At 40.9% G+C, this 14574-nt stretch overlaps 1 protein-coding gene across 1 annotated transcript in view; it reads right to left on the minus strand.

Moving 5' to 3' along the window:
- Positions 1–1179: 1179 nt before the first annotated feature.
- Positions 1180–14574, minus strand: part of TFCP2L1 (transcription factor CP2 like 1) — a 30139-nt gene continuing 16744 nt past the window's right edge. Inside the window, exons 3-15 of the mRNA XM_066190249.1 lie at positions 13955–14031; positions 12279–12384; positions 11924–12030; positions 11175–11327; positions 10190–10300; positions 8365–8456; positions 6974–7022; positions 6784–6877; positions 5835–5925; positions 5070–5170; positions 4497–4639; positions 2046–2097; positions 1180–1616 (exon numbers count right to left, since the gene is read on the minus strand). Coding sequence (XP_066046346.1) covers positions 1579–1616; positions 2046–2097; positions 4497–4639; positions 5070–5170; positions 5835–5925; positions 6784–6877; positions 6974–7022; positions 8365–8456; positions 10190–10300; positions 11175–11327; positions 11924–12030; positions 12279–12384; positions 13955–14031 — 1214 coding nt within the window. The 3' untranslated portion in view covers positions 1180–1578. The remainder of the gene's footprint in view (positions 1617–2045; positions 2098–4496; positions 4640–5069; positions 5171–5834; positions 5926–6783; positions 6878–6973; positions 7023–8364; positions 8457–10189; positions 10301–11174; positions 11328–11923; positions 12031–12278; positions 12385–13954; positions 14032–14574) is intronic.

Below are 14574 nucleotides of genomic sequence, written 5' to 3' on the forward strand. Positions count from 1 at the left end.
TCATGACGCATTCCCTGTTTGACTAACCCAGGGTAGGAGCATCATGGGATCTGTAACTCAGCCAAAGATCACTGCCCCAAGGGAGACACGGCACACAAGGCACTTAAACGACAATTTCTGAGGGCTGCAACAGTAGCTCAAACTGGTGCTGCTTTAAGGGCCAAATGGATTTAATTAAACGTTTACATTTCAAAAGGCTGGAACATTTTATTCAGTGTTTTCCAGCTGGCAATGTCTCATTTTTTGAAACATTTCCATTCCAGGAAGATGTTTGGTATTTCAGCTTTCCATATCAGTTCAGGATGAAATGAAATGTTCAAGAATCAGATTTTGATGGTATATAGACACTCAGTTTGGGGAAACAGCCATATTATTTAGCTGTCAAAAGTGAAATTATATCATCCATGCAAGAAAGGTGTGATCCAGTTTGCCTTTGACTTCAGTGGAAGCCACTGTTTCAGCTTAGTAGAACCCGGAGAGAGTCCCAAAAGACCAAGGGAGGGTGGAGCTGATCATAGTTACAGATATGGGAAACAGGAGTCAAAAGTGAAGGAGCGAGAATGTTAAGAAGCAGCAACTAAGATGATCTGTTACCTGGCCTTGATCAAAACAGTTTTAGTTCAGTAACAGGATGAAAATCCATTGAGATTATAACATCTAATTCCCAGTTACAGTAAAGATAGCAGTTAATCACTAAGTTGTAGAGCAGAATTAAATCCATAGTATGAAACCGTCATGAGCACTATAGCTTTCAATCTTCAAAACAGTTCCTCAGAAAACCTTCATATGCTCCATTCAAGGAGACTGCTCTAAAGCTAAAGATAATATGGTACGGAACTGCTCACCTCAAGTTGTCTGTCCGCCCTTGAACACCCCCCAGAACTGTTCTGCTGGATTGGTACTACAGAAGGTCTGTCAGGAGGGACCAAGGTCTCTGGACTTTGAGCACATCTGCAGGTGGAGAACAGCTAAGTGTGGGCTTCCAGAGCTGACACTGGGTGAAGGCTAGGCACCAAACCCACGCTCTGCACTGCCCAATCTGTTCTGGGAGGTAGCCCCAAGCCTCCCACCTCAAAGAGTAGAAAAGGAGCCATGGGGAGTCTACGTCCATCAGCATCAGGGTGTGTCTTGAAAGCAAGAGAGCACTCAGAACTGTAAGAAAATCAATTCAACCAAACATGAGGGGTCAAGAGAATTGGGATTTGTTTATCTTTCATTTCCCTTTAGTACAAGGCAGATGTTTCTAAGTAATAAGCAGAAACCTAACCAATTTTTAAGACTGAAGAGGGAGGGAGGAAAAAACATGTACATGCTGAGGATGTTCTCAGCTCCAGCTTAAAAAAACCAAAAGAACCAAAACAAAAATCAAGCCAACCAAACAAAAAAAACCAAACCCACCAAAATCACACACCACCAAAAATTTGTATCTGTAAAAGCAAGTTTTTTCTTAAGCTGTTTGGTAATTCTTAGTTCACAAGAGCATCTATCCAGAATGTTCTTCATGTTTCCAGTCTAGGTTGTAGCAATCTCAGTGAGGCATTAAATTTTAGGCCATTAAAGTCTCTCTGTGCAGCACGGTCATTTTAAAATGATGTGGTAGCCATCATTGCTTTCAGCTGTAACAAAGAAATGCAAAGCATATTTTCATTGCTTTTAGGAAATACCAGAGATACAGAACTTAAAATTTTCTAAGTAGTTTGCAATAGTTTGTACACTTGTTTCACAACCCTCTCATAAAACCCAATGTTGAACATCTACGTCAAATAATTTACATTAAAAAAACCCACATATTTTATCATTTTACTTGAAGGTGTCCTGCTCATTTATGTCAGTGGTGTCAATGGATTTATGAAATTTTTATAACAGTGTAACTGAGTAAAGTATTGCTCAAGCAGTCTATCACAGTGTAGTCAACACCTCAACTTACACTAGATTAGATTACTTATCTTTTCAGGATAACAACATTGAATTTGTGATAACATTTAGTGCAATTGAAAGGAGGAATTATCTTTAGAGTAAAAGGTAACAGCAGCCGCAATACACACCTTTTAATGTGCTGATAACAAAACAAGATTCATCTTGGAAGTTTTGCACCATCTGAAGGGCAGAAGGAAAAAAGCCAACACAACACACTTTTAGTGATTAAATTCACATTTCTTTCAGGGCCAGTATAGACTTAGAGGTGAGGTATCAAACAGCATTTGGTGTCTAGTCCTGCACCCCAAGTCCTGAGTAACCCTGCCCATGAGATTATTAACGTACATGACTGATCAATTAAGGTCCTTGCAGCTGCTAGTGTATTTAAGGGAAGCTCACACTAAATGTGCTTGCCTGAAAATGATCTAGCTTATTCAGTATTTTACCATCCTCTTTGCAGCTCTTGATTCTGAAGGTTCCTTTACCACTCCCATTATTCTATTAAAGACCATGCTCTTTGTTGCTCTCAGTGGAGCTGTACTAGTTTAGACAGGATTAAGTCCCTTTCCTAAAAATCCAACAGTGGTAGTTACATATTCAGCTAAATGATGGAGCTCAGTTGAACTTAACATTAGCATTTAATGAATACCTGGAAATGGTAAACCCCAAGAAATGAACTGCCTGCTGAATAAAGGAATTGCTACTGAAAAGCCACCTCAGCAGCATCCACCTGGCTATTTTGATCAGACATTAGTACAGATGCTGTGCTTGCAGGAATCATTTGCCTGTTTGTATTTGGTCAAGGAACAGGAATTATAGTGAAACTGTTAGGAGAAGCAAGGCAAATCATAGGAAGAATGACTAGAACCTAAAGCTATTTGAGTTAATCATGAGAGGCAACTAGATTTTCAGAAGAGGTGCAGATTCAAGTGACAGCTTTAAATAAAGAGATTAAGATTATTTCAGATCCAGTATGAAAAGCCCATTCAAGATTCATACTTAGTCAATGCTACCTTCCATCTAAGAGTAGCTGCATGGGACAGAGAAGGCAAATTACCTTCAGGAGGTGTCTCACACAGTTGAAGCAAATACTGGACACAACTTCAGAGAAGGGAGGTGTGACCAGAACCTCTCTGATCAGTTCATGAAATCTAGCTTTGTGAAAAACCTCTCCTAGCTACTGAGTATCATTCAAGCAGTGGATTTTTCAAGTGTAAGTTCTCACATCAAAATACTTTTCTCAGCTTAGACTGATCTCCCTATACTCTTTTGAATTTAACATCCAGCCTCTACTCCTTCAAATCAAGCTTTTCTGGCCAGTTTGTGTGTCTGTGCCTAATGATGCATGAAGTACATTCACAGACTGCCACACTCTTGCCACTATAGTACTAGAACAAGAAAAAAATATCAGAAAAGCAATAGACCTTGTTAATAATTGACTTAAACAAATACTTAAAGCCTTATACCCAGGCTGGTTCATGCAATTCCCCTACCAAGAGCTGCCTCCAAGCACTTTGCGTCCATAAAGCATCAAAGTTTCAGATTTAATCAGGCTGGAATAGCAAGGAGACTTCAGGAATAAGCATTACAGCCTTCAATTTAGGCTCCAGTTGAGACCTATGCTCTGCTTCATTTGTTTTAACAATGCTTCTTATAAATGAAGCTCCTTAAGTGATTCTGGTGCATGAATGAGTAAGTAATTTAGTAGGGGGAAAAGAGGAAGAAGGGCAACTCACTATTAACCTGTAAGTTAATGGAATGGACTAAATGAAAGCATCATATAATGGGACACAAACAGTAGCAGAGGTCCATAAATTATAGTGTGTATATAGTGACAGACCCAATGCCTGGAATCATAGGCCAAAATGTAAAACTAATTGCCCTACAGATTTTAAAACTTACCTTCTTTGGGCAACTTACCTATTTAATTTTAAAAGTTCTTACTTTAGATCCTCACTTTAAAATGTGTGTAAGCAGCCAAAATGAAAAGAAATTTATAGAATCATTTAAGTTGGGAAAAAACCTCTAAGATCATCATGCACATTGACCTGGCACCAGCAAGCCCAACACTAAACCCTGTCCCCAAGTGCCACAGCTACATGACTTTTAAACACCCCCAGGGATGGTGACTAAACCACTTCCCTGAGCAGCCTGTTCCAATGCTTGATAACCCTTTCAATAGACATTTTTTTCCTAATACCCAATCTAAACTTTTCCCAGTACAAATTGAGGCCATTTCCTCTCATCCTGACACTTGTTATTTGGGAGAAGACACAGAGCCCCACATTGCCACAATCTCTCTTCAGGTAGTTGTAGAGAGCAATAAATGGCCAATTTTGTTTAGTTTCACTTACAAAAACCAAAGAACAACACCAACATCTTTTACCAAGCAAAGGTCCCGAAACCATACCAAAATGAGTGCTGTGCACGGCTGGTTTGCTCCAAGTATTTACTTTAACTTGTGGGATTAATGGCTTTACAATTCTCCCTTGAGGATGCATTCCATAATTTGAAAGCTTATTCTAACTTCAAGAAGTCAGACAACTGTTACATCCCTGACAAAAATGTAGCCCCCTTACCTCATTGCTCACTAATACATGGATCCCTGTGGGGCCCTGCCGGTAGATCCGATTTATCTGCTGTGGAGAAATGCTGTACAAGTTTGCAATCTTCTCCATTAATTCCAGCGTGGTCAATTCTTCTAAGAAGATTGCATGATACACTGCAACAAGTAGAAAAGAATTACAGAACAGAAAATACAGATAGCACCATGACACTCAGCATCAACAACAAAATGTGTTTAAGATGAAGGTTCAAATGGAATAAACAAGCTTAGTATTTTAAAGCATCCCCCAAACACCTGGCTTGATGACTTGCAGAAAAATACCCACTACTTGTATGCAGCAGGCAATTAAAGCACACACAACTTTTACCCAGAGGAAAACATGGGGACTAATTACAACTTGCATCATGGGGCACTGAATAGTCTTCTCATAAAGCTGCTTTTATATATATATATTTTTATATATATATATATATATATATATATATATATATATGAGGACACCAACCTATACTGCACAGGAGCTCAGGGAGAAAACAGCATTCTCACCAGGTAAAGTGTTTAACAAAATCCATAGGTAAGAACTTACCACAAAGACTGCCATCTCCATTTTCTCGTTTTTGGTGGAGATGGGACCTGTTTTGCTCTGGTTCTTGACAGACATAAATTGTCATCTTGGGCCTTACATTTCTATGGATTAATCAAAAACAGCAGTAAGTTATTTAGTAGATCTGATATAGTTCCAAGTCAGCTATCAAACAGTAAGAGATGGAATCACTCAGGCCGTGCACAAATAATAAACTAAGGGATAGTCTCAATGCTGGTGACTAGACAGCTTAGGATGTCTGGCAAGAGACCCCTGGGAGGTGATGCAGAGCACCTTAACCTTTTCAAGATCAGGTAAGAGTAAACAATTTACAGCACTTGCTAAGCACTTCATCATACCTGCCTCTGCTGATTTAAATCCTGCTCATAATTTATGAGGTTATGGCAACGAAAGTAAGTTTAAGAGTCATTTGAGGCTCCAGGGCTTTGGTTTTTTATTGTTTGTTACCTCTGATGGAGATGCAGCATAGGGTATTATTGTAGGCTGTGTATCTCATGAAAGGATGCAAGCTATCAGCTGGTAGCAAATAAACCACTAGAGACACACATTATGCTGCTTCGTTTTGGCAACATTTCTGAGCTGTGCTTGGATTTGAATATTGACTGGATTTGATCTCCAGTCCCTGAGAGAACCTCTCTGAAGTATTAAAAGGAAGCCTAAATGCTACAGCTCCAGGATTAACTTCTAGTTAACACTGAAATTATCAAGGGATCCTAACAAAGGAAATGGGAAGGAAATAGTACAAACCTTCCTTTAATTGCATTAAAGAGCCGAATTCCATCAGCAGGCCCACAGATTTGAACAAAATCTTCTTTGGACATCTTCAGTAAGTCGGCACCTACATATTTCAAATTGATTTTTCTTCAGAAGTTAAGCAAATCTTAGCTTCCAAATAGTATGAATGGGCAGCAGAAAAGGGCAGGGGTGGAGGGGGTAGAGAATCCACAAAGCTAAACCAGATAGATTCACACAGAGAAGCTGCAAATTCAGAGAGGTGTGCACTTCAAATCAATCATTGTGAAACAGAAAGCTGGAAGCTGCCGAAAGAGCAGTGGACAATACTCCAGCCAACTCATAAACAAGCTAGATGTTTCACACAGGCCATTAAATGACCCAGTCTTCTGTAACTGTCACAGTCACTGAGTTATTTCATCATGTTGCAAGTCAGAGAGAGCGTCCTCATGGTTTCAACACCTCTAACTACTGCCCCTTCCACCCTCTTACTGGTGTGTACAGCTGCCTAATGGGAGGCTACAGTGAAGGCGCCAGACGCATCTTAAACGTGCACAGGGACAGGATGAGAGGCAGCAGACAGAAGATAAAATGCTGATTAGATATAAGAAAAACATTTTCACTGCCTGAATAGTTAAGTATTTGAAGAGGTTGTTTAGAGAGACTGTGGGATTTCCAGCCTTGGAGATATTCTAAGGCAACTGCACAAGGCCCTGGACTTGCTTCAAAGTTGCACTTCATGAACTTAGGAAGTCCCTTCCATCTAAATTTATTTTCTTCCATTTTTACTTACTCTATAGGTCTACAAACTCTTTGACAAATGGTAGCTAATCTAAGAACAAAAGAACAACCACACTGGATCAGACCAAGGATCCCCTCAAAAGTGGTCAGCAGCAGATATTACCTGAGCTGCACTTACAGAAGAGAAAAAAAACCAGAGTAATTGGACTCTGTTTAAACTCACCCGAAAAACTTGAGAAGAGTCTACAGAATGGAGAGAACCTATTACGATGAAGCCACTGCTGGGCATCTTGAATAGAAGCAGAAGGAAGGAGATGCTACATTGCAAAAAGAATAAGAAGGTCTTGAAATGAACTGTTCACCAGTGTCCTAAAAGAGAAAAGCACCACATTAACATGATCTCAAGTACTTACATCATTGCTGGGAGGCAGGAGCTCCATTTGGTGGGTTGGAGAACTGTTGCTAAAAGAAATTATATGAAGTTGGAAGAGAAAAAAAACACATTATTTTTAATTTTACATTGCAGGGTCCATCCTCTTCCCCCTCCTCTATTTGACTCAACTTTCACAAATCACATTCAACTTGGCTTTTTTTCTCTATCAGATTTTAAAAAGGTGTTCAAAATTTGAAACAAGAGTAAAAAACCCTCTCTGCCTGAGTCTTTCGTTGGTCAGTTGAGGTCCTCCTCAAGACTGAGAGAAAAACCTCAGGCTTACTGACCTCAACCAGGATTTTTCCATACGGCTGACTCAATAATGTGCCATCATCTAAGCAAGAAAATTGGAACCTACAGGGTGGCTGAACTCTAAATTTCTATGAGCCAGCAATATCCTAACTAATCCACTGTCTAATAATAATTCTTTACAAAAACTGAATAAAGGACCTTATAATTCAACCCTAGTGTTATCTTAAACATAGTCAAGTGCCATAAATCATGCAAAACCACATTTCTACTAAATTCTCCTAAACACAGACTGGACTCCTAAACATATCAGGGATTTTACCAAAGGAAAAATACACTCAGCAGATCTCTCTACTAACACAATTTTGTAACTTCAATGTTTGTTCTTTTTCATAGGTTGAGGGGATTCATTGAAAATCAGTGATACAACATGGATTAATACAACCTGGTAATTAAATTGTGTGGGAAGGCAATAAGATGGCAGAATCCTACTAAAAGAAAAGGTCTATGCCAAATTCCTAAGAGAAAGTATGTAGCAGGGAAGACTTGTAAGTCCTGAGGGACACCGCTGTACCTTTCTGACACCAGTTATCTTCTTCAGCACTTCAGAACCACTAGAGCTGTCTCATTATGATGGCTATTTAATGAATTAAACAAGTCTTCATTGTTCCTTTGTTCTGAAATGGCATCTTAAAAACCCAGGCTGTTTTACCCCAATAGGCTTTCTTTACAGGTCATTCACCTGGGAATTCAGCACCCCAAACTACCTCAAGACAGAAAGTAAGGAAGAAATACCATCTCTGAAGAGGTGATGAAAGCCTCTAACACTTGTGAGAAGATCCTGGGAATTGCTGGTACAGGGCAGGGTGTGTTTTCACCAGGAATTGCCCTGGAGGCCTTCTGATGCTCACCTTCCAGCCACCATATAAACAGTGGCCATACTAACAGTACTCTGCATTACAGGGAATTCCTGGATAGAAGGTCCTAAAGGCTTTTGGAAATTATTTTCTCCTTGCTAGAAAAGGTGGTGGTCCTTAACATCATCTTCCAGAGTATGAAATGCATGGACACACGAAGGCTACCATATCAACAGGAAAGACAAAGCATGTGTTTGTTACATACCCATCTCCGAGGTTGAAGCTGTTCGGAGAACTGTTGTAGCTTGGAGATGGAGCATTGTTCATTTGATAAGGCACATCTGGCCAGGGAGAGCACTGTTGGAAGAAAGGCAGCAGGGAAACTTTCATAAGGATGGAAATAAAGATTTGATTCTCCTCTAATACCACATTCATGCTGTTGCCACGCCACTAACTTCAGCTCATCACTCCTGCTGGGAGGAGGAGATGGGCCATGGATTTTCTACACTGCTCTCCAAGCGGGCTGTCAGGGGGCCAGATTGATTCCAGTTGTGCATTCCACATTTCTTTCTCCCATTTCACAAAGCCTGTCCCCAAATAACACTGGGCCAAAGTGTGCACAGCTGTAAGTCAGAGCAATGCCAGTAAGTCAACTCAGACTGAAGGCAGCAATGATACAGAAATAACTCTGGTCTCAATTATAAATCCCTAATTAAATCCAGGCAAGAGTGACAAAAATGCTCCAGTGGCATTGCTTCAGGTTCATACCAGCAAAAGAGCAGAATTTGAACCATCCTGCAGAAACCTCTGGCCATTAATTGAACAGCTCCAGTCATAAATGGGCATTAAATGGAGAAAACTTAAGATACACAGACAGACAAAAAGCTACTAAAAGCCTTCGTAAATATAGGTCAGACTCCACGTTCCATGACAGTAGTGTAAAACCAGAGTAACCCAGCTAGAATTGGTGACTCTGTCCTGAATTTAAGTGACAGTAATCAGCAGGAGAAATCTAGCCCTGTTGAATCCCCCACCACCAAGAGCTCAAGAAAATGCTCTATAGTGGCCTTGTTTGCAATGATAAAAAGACAGCAAGTGTAGCTTTGGAGCTTTATCATCTCCACAAACACTAGCAAATATTTTATCATCTCCTCAAGCACTGGCAAATATTTAACTCTTTGGCAACCCACATTTCCCCACGCAATATGTCAAAGTGCATCAGAGCTCATAGGGAGAGTCTGGGATCTGCCAACTCAGTAGAATTAGATCTGTCAATCAGAAAACATGCTGGTTGTTCCTGGCAACATGAGGAAAATGGAGTGGGTGAGACTGGATCTCACAAACAGGAAGTTGATTTAAATTAAGAATAATTAACATCATTTTTGCAAGACCAGCAAGCTGCTCCAAAAAAAATAGGAACTAAATCAAACAAGTCATTCCCATAGGGAGACTGAACAACACTTTTAAATCCCTTTCTTGAGTCCTGTTGCTAACTAATTCTGCAGCCTATGGTAAGTTTATACAAACATCTTAGTAATGACAGGGAGGGGCAGAAACACATACAACTCTACATCAGATACATCAGAATGTAAGACCCAAGATATTCCTAGAGTACAAGCCAGAACCTTCTCAGATTTTGCATGTAGCAACAGCTTCACAGGCACATTCACAAAAAAACAGATTAATAATTTAATCAGCCTGCCTATTCATCTGCTCAAGTGCCCCATCTCCAACATGAGTTTTTGCCAAGTAGTTCTGAAAAAAAATACAGACAACTGTATTTTCGTACAACTGGCACCTGAAGGCCATGACAAGTGCCCAGGAGCACAACAAAAATTGAGAAAGTTGTTTTGTTTTTTATTTTTTTAAAGTCAGGCTTGTAAGGGTTGGTTTATACTCCAAAACATAAGACACTTTGGCATCTTTCATAAATTTTAACAGTGAGTCATTTTATGATTTTGCTGCACTCTCAGTTTCACTCAGATCTGAGCATACATGTCTCCACAAGACAATCTCCGGGGCTCAGGTGCTGTTTTCTTCTAAATTTATCTCCCAACATGATGTAGTATGATGTGTCTAAAACACTTTACCTCTGTGAGAATAGTTGTCTCGTAGGAAGGCTGATACTTCTCCTTCTCTTGGGTGGTCTTCTTTTCCATTTTTTCCCTGTCAGTCTTCTGTTTTCTGTCTGCTCCTTTAGGCTATAAGTACAATGACAGGCTCTCCCTTATGCCAAGTATTACAAGTTTGGAGACAGAAGCCAACAGATTTATCTAATCAGTTCACAAAAGCCTCCTTAATATTTACAGGAATTCTACATATGAAACAAGATCAGATCTGCACTTTCTAGACAAAAGAATTAATCAAAAATCCCTTCTGTTTCTGTACATCCACCACTAACACCTACTGCAATTCTAAAATAGGCTGACCACAGTGTGGAGATGTGATTCCAGCTATTTCAGTCCATAAGTTATGCACCTCAACTGGCATTTGTACCATCTTTCCAGGAACAGGAAAAACACTTCTCAAAGGAACAAAACCGGAGCAGCAGATCCCTTGAGAAAACAGGCCTATGGAGACTTTCTTGTTCAGTAGCTATAGGTCTGCCATGCCCAGATTAGGACCTTCAAACATGCCTTTTCTCTGAATCTTTTTCTTCTCCAGGTATCATAGTGAGAAACTCTGCCCCAACAACAACAAAAAGGTATTTAGGATCTCCACAATAAAATTTTACTTTTTGTGGAGGAGGCAATCAAAGAAACTGAAGACGTCCTAAGGTCTTGATTGCCTAGGGGCATCAAAACACACTGGATACCCTAAATATCTCAGTATTTTTGTAGTGTTTGAGGCACAATGGACTGGCACAAGTCTTGGTGCAACACTTCAACTAGAATTGCTGTGTAGGTCAGCTTTTATGCCACCTTGTGCACAGGAGTCCTGTTTAAGATCTTAAGCAAACCCAGTTAAAAGTCTGTTCTTTTACTCCAACATCTGCATCGCTCCTACACAATGTGAAACCTTTGCACGTTTCTGTGCCTTAATCTGGCTGATGACAAAGCCAAAACTACCTCATACCTTGAACACTTTGATCTGGCAGCTTGCAGAATGCAAGTGTTCTGTGTATTCACCATTTTCATTCTGCTTAAAGGTGTCGATTTGCACTCGGAAGGGCACTCCTTTCTCTCCTCCGTGTTTCCGTGGAGTAAATTCTGTGCTGATGCAATGTACCTGGCAAAACAGAAGCTGTGCTCATCTCTGGAGACAGTTGGAACCTGTGCTCATCTGAATTACAGACACTGCCTGAAAGGAGGTTTTGGCTCCTCACAAAAATCTAAGAGAGGCAGAAGAGTTCATATGTTTTCACTTCTGTTCCTTTGGATAAAATAATCAGGAGAACAAGCAGATTAGAAAGAAACAGGGCATCAGGAAACACATCCTTTGATTTAAGTAAATCCCTCATGCAGATTAAAAACAGATAGCTGGTGCTCAGAATGAGAAATAGTTATGAAAGGGGAAAGCAAGGAAAACTAACAGGTTATGAACAGTTTCCTCAAGATAAAACCTATGCTTAGAAAGCAACACCAGTGTCTGAGTATTTTTTTAAAGAAAATGCTGGCAGTAACAGGTAGTACTCCAACATTAACAAGTAGCCAGCAAATTGCTTTAGTGAGTATCCTGCAAATTAATGACATGATTGTCACATGAGTTAGTAATTATCATTAACATCCTTCTCTCTTGTTCATGTACTGGCTCTTTTGTCTCCCCAGGTCTTTAGAAGATATCTAACCACTGTATTTACCACAGAAATATGACTTATCTCTTACCTGGATGAATGCTGAAGCTCTCTTTGATGGATCCCAGAGAAATTCAACAGTGTTCAACTGGGTCGGGCTAGCCCTGGGATCCAAGATACCAACTGACAGCGGGATATCTGTAGAAGAAAACCCCTAAAATTTTAAAAATATTAAATTGAAGAAGAGAAAGCATTTCCATACAACCAGAACATGCATGTGAAAGCAAAGCCATCAAAGGCATCTCTACTTGGGACCTACAGTGCTAGGTCTCCTTCCCTCCCAAACACATACTGGATTCATAAAAAAACCTAAACCCACATGCAAACACTCCATCCACCACTCATCTCCCCAGCAGGGCAGAGGTGCCACAATGAAGGAGTCTCACCTATGTCAAGGATGCGGTCCCCAGGCCGACTCCACCTCCAGCCCTCGAGCTGCTGATGCTCTGTGTACTGCAGGCGGCGGTCATGGAAAACTACACGAATTATACTCTGTTAAAAAAAGACAGCAGTATGAACAATGTGATCCACAATCCTCTCTCAAGACGACTTTGACTTTCCAGAGTAGAAGCAAAAGCTGATCTGTTATGCTTCTCATCCCCATTCAGGAGGAGAGTAGAAGGGTCCACCTAAGAGACCCATCACCATGTGTATCGAATTCCCAAGGGACCCCTGAGAAAGAAACACTTCCCCCTTCACAGGGCACATCTTACAGGAGTGACACAGCCCTGTACAGCTTTCTGGGATTCACTCTGGAAGCACTATAGCAATGTCCACCTAATCTCAGGTGTCATGGCATGTAAATATCCCTATACTGCCTCAACACCCAACAAGGCTCATATGGGGGTAATATTTAATGTGTCTGTACCATGTCCCAACCCCAGCATATCCCATTCTGATTGCAAATGTGGAAGCCAGCTCACCTGTCCCTGCACCAGTGGAGCCAACATGTCCAGACACCTTGTCAGTGGGAATTAAACTTGATTCCAGCCATTAAGAGCCAGTCATTGGAATTGCCCCGGAGTAGTTAAACAAGGGTAGGTAGAGAAGAAAAACACCTGTAACAGCAGGCTGGCCTGCAACAGCACAGCCATGCCAATAACTGGAGAAAAAAGGCTGGAATAAGGGCAATCCCCAGGGCAGAGAAGTCCTAAGTACTCCTAACTAATAAGCTCTTTTGTATATTCAGAGTGCTACGCTTACATGAGTTAATGATCCCTAACATCCCAGTTTCTCAAGCCCACACTCTTGCTAGGGACTTCCGTATCAAGTGAGCAAAGCAATTTTTGCCAGTGAACCTGAGAAATGCCCAAATCATTTGGGCAAAGATGCAAACAAGCCACAGTGGGAACACCTGCAAAATTGGAATCCCAATCCACATACTACCTGAAATGGGCCAAAAGACAAATAGGGAACGGCCTAAACTTGGACAACATTTGAAATCCAAACTGGAATACGAATTTTGCAACTAGTTCCCACTTCTCAGAGGAAGTCCTGAGGCAGAACAGCCAAGAATTGAAGGTTGGATCCAGAACCAGGGTCCAGACCAACATTTTTGAATTTGAACTGTTTTGGCAGTGGAGGAAACAACAGGAAAAAATCCCCCAAACCAAATGATCAAATTCTATATGTTCATCATTATGCCCATTACCAAAGTAAACTGGAACTATACAGAATCTGCCTGGCAGAACTATGTAAACACCTGGGCCCTCCATGTGTCACGTAACAACCCAGGCAGTGTAGCTGCAATTCAGTAGGGAGACAAGTCTGCCTCTCCACAGCTTTGACCATGTTCACCACTGAACTTTGGGATTCCCCTGAACCCAATATTCATAGTGAAACTTGGGGTCATGATCACAAACAGAATAAAGGTTTCCCTGGAGCCCTGCAAAGCCAAAGCTGCATGGTCCCATGAAACTAGCACTCAACAACTCCATCACCCCTGCTCCTATTAAAAACAATGGCAAAGTGTTTTCCATTGTCTCAGTGGGAGCAAGGTCAGGCCCTTCATTAAAGGCTGTATGTAGTAGCAGGAAGAAAAGAAATCTATATTTCTCCTTACCTTTACATATTTTGTGTTTAAATCTTGAAACTCTCCCAATTTCCTATTCTCAAGTAGACGGATTTCATAAGACTGACCTAGAGTTTAAGGAAACATTTCCAAGGTGTTTAATATGTTGTAGCAATGAGAGAGTCATGCTGGCATTTATGTGGCTGATAAAGCATACGTCTGATCAGGGAAAGCTTATTTTTGCTAACATAATGCATTTGGCCCAGCAATCGATAGGCACTAAAGCACAGCAGAAATCTGAGGGGAAGGTTTGCCTTTTGGCAGCTAAAAGCTCTCCATTAGCACATCAATTAGAGTTGTCTCCCGGGGCTGCTATGGTTTTCTGGTCATGCTCCAGAAAGTCACCAGGGTGTTTGAGGTAGTTGTCCCCCCATGCCACATGGCCATAACAACACTGCCTTTGTCTAACCCTTCTGCCAAAGCAATGGTTGTGTGAAGAGGTGCTGGCACAACAGGTCCAGGAACAACTCTGCAGAGGATGGCAAGTGGGGAAAACCTTGCCTTCTTCAGGGAGCAGTCAGGCCTGTAAGGTGTTTTGGTGAGCCACAAAAACAACATTTGTTTCATAAGGCCTGGAAAGTCACTGCCAAGGGCATAAATATTCCTTCAGA

Source organism: Chamaea fasciata, unplaced genomic scaffold, assembly GCF_029207755.1.
Source record: "Chamaea fasciata isolate MVZ Bird 193981 ecotype frontalis unplaced genomic scaffold, bChaFas1.0.hap1 SCAF_8, whole genome shotgun sequence".
In the NCBI taxonomy this organism is placed as follows: Eukaryota; Metazoa; Chordata; class Aves; order Passeriformes; family Sylviidae; genus Chamaea; species Chamaea fasciata.